At 29.1% G+C, this 5,408-nt stretch overlaps 2 protein-coding genes across 2 annotated transcripts in view; one reads left to right on the top strand and one right to left on the bottom strand.

The window, feature by feature from the left end:
- The window catches only part of LOC126899363 (phosphoglycerate mutase 1-like), a 96,658-nt gene that overhangs the window by 71,478 nt on the left and 19,772 nt on the right, over positions 1-5,408 (top strand). The gene's annotated exons all lie outside the window — the stretch shown is intronic.
- LOC126898274 (MATH and LRR domain-containing protein PFE0570w-like) overlaps positions 2,732-5,408 on the bottom strand; it is a 14,953-nt gene continuing 12,276 nt past the window's right edge. Inside the window, exons 12-13 of the mRNA XM_050672214.1 lie at positions 2,910-3,137; positions 2,732-2,841 (exon numbers count right to left, since the gene is read on the bottom strand). Of these exons, the coding sequence (XP_050528171.1) occupies positions 2,829-2,841; positions 2,910-3,137 (241 nt within the window). The 3' untranslated portion in view covers positions 2,732-2,828. The remainder of the gene's footprint in view (positions 2,842-2,909; positions 3,138-5,408) is intronic.

Raw genomic sequence — 5,408 nt, 5'->3', positions numbered from 1 at the left:
TAAACATTGAAATACGTATTGAGAAAAGGACAGAAGAAAACGCTATCTTTTCATGATTACTGTGTATACATATGATGATAATGTGTATACATTACAAACTTGGCATTATTATCACGATAAGAAATTAAATAAGGCAAATATTACTTATCACTCTCATTCAAAAGTATAAGTCATTTTCATGGAAAAAGTTACACACCTCCAAATTATAGTAATCATGAAAAGATAGCGTTTTCTTCTGTCCTTTTCTCAATACGTATTTCAATGTTTAATACCGTAAAATAATACATGAAAATTCAAATTTTCACAAACTTCAAAACGCCACAGAATATTTACTACTGAATTTTAATAAAATATTTGTTTACCAAAATTTTTCTTAAATTCTACTCTACAAAATAGCTATCTTAGATTTTTTTTTTACATTTTATTTAAAATTTAAAAATAATTAATATTTTTAATAAAATGTAGAAAAATTAATTATTGAGATATAGCTATAGACCTAACGTATAACTATTATTTAAAAAAAAAATCAACTAAAAATACTAACTGGATCAAAAGTTATTTAAGTTGTCAATAGGGTCACCCTGTATATATATGTGTGAGGGTGTGTGTGTTCTATATTATCTTCGCTGGGCCGAATGGGTGTTGCGACGGCACTTATCATTTAAATAACCATGATAAGGTGTTGTGATTTGTTTGTGTGAAATAGTCAGCTGTATATTACTTCAGACCGGTTCATGGACGGCAAATGTGTGTACACTCACCCCGCTCTGAATAAAGATCAAGGCTCCCATCACTGTAGTCGCGAGAAGAAATTTCTTATTCATAATAAAATTATTTTACTATATTTTAGGTTATAGCTTCGATGCAATGCTGAGAAGGTATTTTTTTGTGACTATCATTTATTTCTCACCCCGCTCCTTTCCTATCTTTGAACGTCATTTACACTGCTCACCACCTACATTGACGCCTTATGATAATTTTTTCTATTCAAATTGTTCTCAATAATTTCCGATATTGAGTATTAAAATTTGTTAACCTCACTTTAAAGGCTAGCTGTATGTGCGCTGCAACTATTGTGTGATTTCTTTATATATATATTTTTTTCGTAAGTGTCCGCTAAATTTGTATAATATAACTTTCTTGTTTTACGGCGTGGGCGGGGATCACCTTATAATATTTAGTCCTTCGGGATTGGTAATTTTATTTTAATGTTATGGGCCAGATTAGTTTTTTTTTAGTGCGCCGTACCATAAGCACGTGTGACGAATTCTTTTATTTCTTATTAATTTTTTTGTAAGTGTCCCTATTTTTTTATTATTTAGGTCCCCCGACATGGCAAGCGTGTTACAATACCACCTGTCATGTTATATATATATTTTAAGTGTTTTTTTTTAAATACAGGATGTGAGTGTAGATGATGTGGGAGATCGTGTTAAGTGGAAGTTTAGGATAAGGGTGGCCGAACACAAGTAGATGGGATTAAGACGAGGAAGAAGAAGAAAATTATTGCTTGGTTTATCTTAATGATCGTATTTCTTTATACACACAGTATAAAGAATACACTTGAGTACGTTTGGTATAATATTAAATTGGTTAACTTGACATTATTAAGTGAGAAAAAGAGACAAGAAAAATGAGATTGGCTGACTGGAAAAACAGTGTCTCCAGCCTTTATATAATGTACCACGAACGGCATAAACAGGGATGAGATGTCTCGATTTTGTCATGCCTTTTCATAGACATATTGAGTCACCAATCCGTACTACAATCAAAGCAAGATAGTTACTTTTTATTAACTTTCCTTATTTATTGCTTCTGTGATGCCTCGAAGACGCTGAAAAAGACAATGACTCATGGCTACTTTATAGTGACCAAGGTCAGAATTATATGCGTAATCGTGTTAGCGTATTATTTTCTGTGGTCTTAGAAATAAAAGAGGTATTGAAAAGAATATTACAATACCCATTTTTAAGATAAATCCTTAAATAATCTGCATGTATATGAAACTAGTCAGATGAATATTATGATCATTTCACTGTACCATAAGCTCTATCTTTCTATTGGATAATTCACTACTTAATAATTCAACTACTATTCTGTTGTGATGGGAACATCGTCCAGTTATATGCAATGTCTTATTACATCATTGGGTTTACTTCTATTATATTTTCAGTAAAATGTACAGTTCATCAATTTAAAAAATAAAAAATTTTTCGGCATTTTTAATTGTATAATAATAATTAACATTTCTATAGAAACAGAATTTGTCAATATTAACTTAAAATTAAATTCCATCAATGGTAATCATTTCGGATAGGTGTGACCACGGATACGTGGTGGAGATCCTTGCTACTATAACTAGTCGTTATACAAGTGGCATATAACGTTGTTGTTGCAGGTCGACAAAAGCCTACTTGCAAGCTATTTCATAAATTTAATATTAATAGACATACATATGCTATGTCCCCATTAGGACGTATTTCTACTCCCACTAAATCTGATAAAGGTCTGGAGTATTTTCAATTCTGTATCCTTATATAAAATATCGTTAGTAAGTCAATAGATAAATTATCGAAGTGTTAGTAAATTTATATTTTATAAATAATACAAATGATTACAAAGTAATAACAAATGAAACTTAATTATTTAACATAACAAATTTGTTAAGCTGCAGATGTAAGAAAAATAAAATTTCACAAACTGTAAGTATAAAAAATAAGTAGCTACTGAACTTTTGAATAATTTTTAAGTTCATCTTGACGATCATAAGACTTCGGAAATATTTTATTTAATTTGATACAATTTTGTTGTATTCTCCAAATAATTATTCATTGACTGGAACTATTTTATTAAGTTGTAATATTTTTCGTTGACTTTTTACAATATATATATTTAGTTTATGTATTTACTTTACTTGGGATATCTTTAAAAGACAAGAGTTATCATCTGATGAAGAGGTCCACGATGATACTGATCTAGACTCAATTTTAGAAACTGAGATCGCTTTAAAATTATTCTTGGTATTATTTATAGATTCTTTAAAATTTTCTAGACAATCATGATTTTTTTCAATATTTTTCGAATTATAAATCGTCAAATTATTTAAACCATTTTCTAAATTGTTCATTTTATCTTTTCTAAAAATAATTGTATATTTGATAAATATTGACTTAAAGATAATCCTCAAGTATTAACTAATATACCCAACTCAATTCTCTATAATTAACTCACAAACTTGTAGTTAATTAGATTCTCATTCGTTAATGACAATTCTGATTCTCAAAACACTATGACTCATAATTAAATGAAATATTTTTTGTAGATTTTTCATAATATATATTACAAAAATAAATTATTTTGAATAATATGCATGATTGTTATTCTAAAACAGACTTTAGAAACCACTATATCTAAATATCTATATGATATTTGTATGACTTCACAGAATTGATAAGTTAGGTAGTTTTAGATTTTTTAGTTGAATTTATTCAATTTTTTAATTTATAGGAATAATTTATTATTTTCAAATATGATTCACGGCAAGATAGGAACGAATATTAAAAATTATGCATGCTGCTAAAAAACAATTCACAATTTTATATCATTAATTTGATTATTATTATTATTAAAATATAAGAAAAACAAATGAATATAACAATTTTTCTATGAAATATATTAAGGTTATTCATGTTCTTACAATTAAATAAGTTTGTAATGCATAGTGATAGAAGAACGAGAGTATAATTGGGAGGAGGGGTATTAAGTCTAATAGAGTAGAGACATAGAAAGTTTCTTTGAACTCATTCCAAAATAGAACTAGTGTCTGCATTCACAAAATTATTTGAAATATGCGTTTTAGGAATCCAAAAAGTTTAAGGACTCTCTAGAAAGGACAAAACCAAAGTCCCAGACAAATACTGATACGACTACGATATTGTAGCACGCGAAAAGACGACACAGTTTTTTCTACAAAAACAAGGTGGCGTTAGCCGTTTACTTTAGTCTACAGTAATATAAGAGTGCTTTAGTATTTACATACATATATATATATATATATCACTATTGCAGGTAGTTAGGATTTACTAACTTAAAAATAGAAAACTACTACAGTTATATTAGAATAATATATAACAAAAGAAACAAAATGAAAATGAATTTGACGAAGACGTCCGCGGGTCGTCGACAGACGTGCGATGCTTGCTGGACTTCGTACTGTGGCGTGATGTGGTATTAGTCAATCAAAATACCACATACATATAGTAAGGCGACGCCTGATAATGGTCGCGGTGCTCCGTTATCAAGAAACGACGCGAAACTGTGTCAATACATTAAACAGTTTAGTAGGGATATTATTAATGTAGTATGAATACATAATAAGACATTGGAGTCGAGTAAAGATCGTTTATGAACATTTAAAGACCAAAAAAATTACTTCAAGTTACAAAACGACACAAGTCATCTTAAAGTAGTTGACAATTAGAGATTAAATAAATATGGATTAATATTTTCATATCGTCAACAAAGATTAGACGTTTCGAATAAAGGAGAATAGATGATGCAGAATTTATACACAAGATAAATATCAGAGGAAACATAACGGCAACTTGTGGTATACAAGATTACAGAATATACATTTATAATTGAAGAGTGAATGTGTCAAACGTTCTATGTGCCAAAAACATATTTGTTCAAAAAACACAAAAAACGATGGTAACATGGGCATGTCTCACATAACGAACACCATCTATGAATGCAATTTCGTACAAGTAAAAAATTTAATTGACATTTGAAACACATACAAGATTGTGGCCTATGGCACATAGAACATAAATCAGAAATAAAACAATTTTTCACTTTTTGGCACATAGAACGTTTGACACATTCACCATTCAATTATTCATGAAGACGAGGCGGATTGATAGATAGGACTGGAAAAAAGTGAATTTCTAATACAACGTCGAATTGTGTACAGAGTAAGTAAGCCACTAAGGTATAATACTTAGCAAATTGATTCGCTGTGTCATTTGGATAAGTATTAGTAAAGCTATCATTTGTGAACGTAGAATAATAAAAAAAACCCAGCACAGGGGGGTCGCGGCACAGTGGTGACGTGGTATAGATGGATCAAGTATAATGATATCTGACAGTGATTNATAGTTGGATCAAGTATAATGATATCTGACAGTGATTAAAATCACTATAAAAAAAAAACGCTTCGATGCAAATCTTTAGATTGTGTTTAATTTTAAAAAATTGGTTTNTTTAGATAGTGTTTAATTTTAAAAAATTGGTGGATTATTCCAAAAGCTACATGATCTGCTAGTTCATTATTAATATCCTAATTAAGATAAAGTATGTCGAATGAAAAAGGGATTATTAAAAAATATTATTTTTCATAAAAAAATTAT

The sequence above is a fragment of the Daktulosphaira vitifoliae genome, unplaced genomic scaffold (assembly GCF_025091365.1).
Source record: "Daktulosphaira vitifoliae isolate Bord-2020 unplaced genomic scaffold, ASM2509136v1 Scaffold_2, whole genome shotgun sequence".
Classification (NCBI taxonomy): Eukaryota; Metazoa; Arthropoda; class Insecta; order Hemiptera; family Phylloxeridae; genus Daktulosphaira; species Daktulosphaira vitifoliae.
Note: the sequence above shows the minus strand (reverse complement) of the source record. Positions and strands in the feature narration are given on the sequence as shown.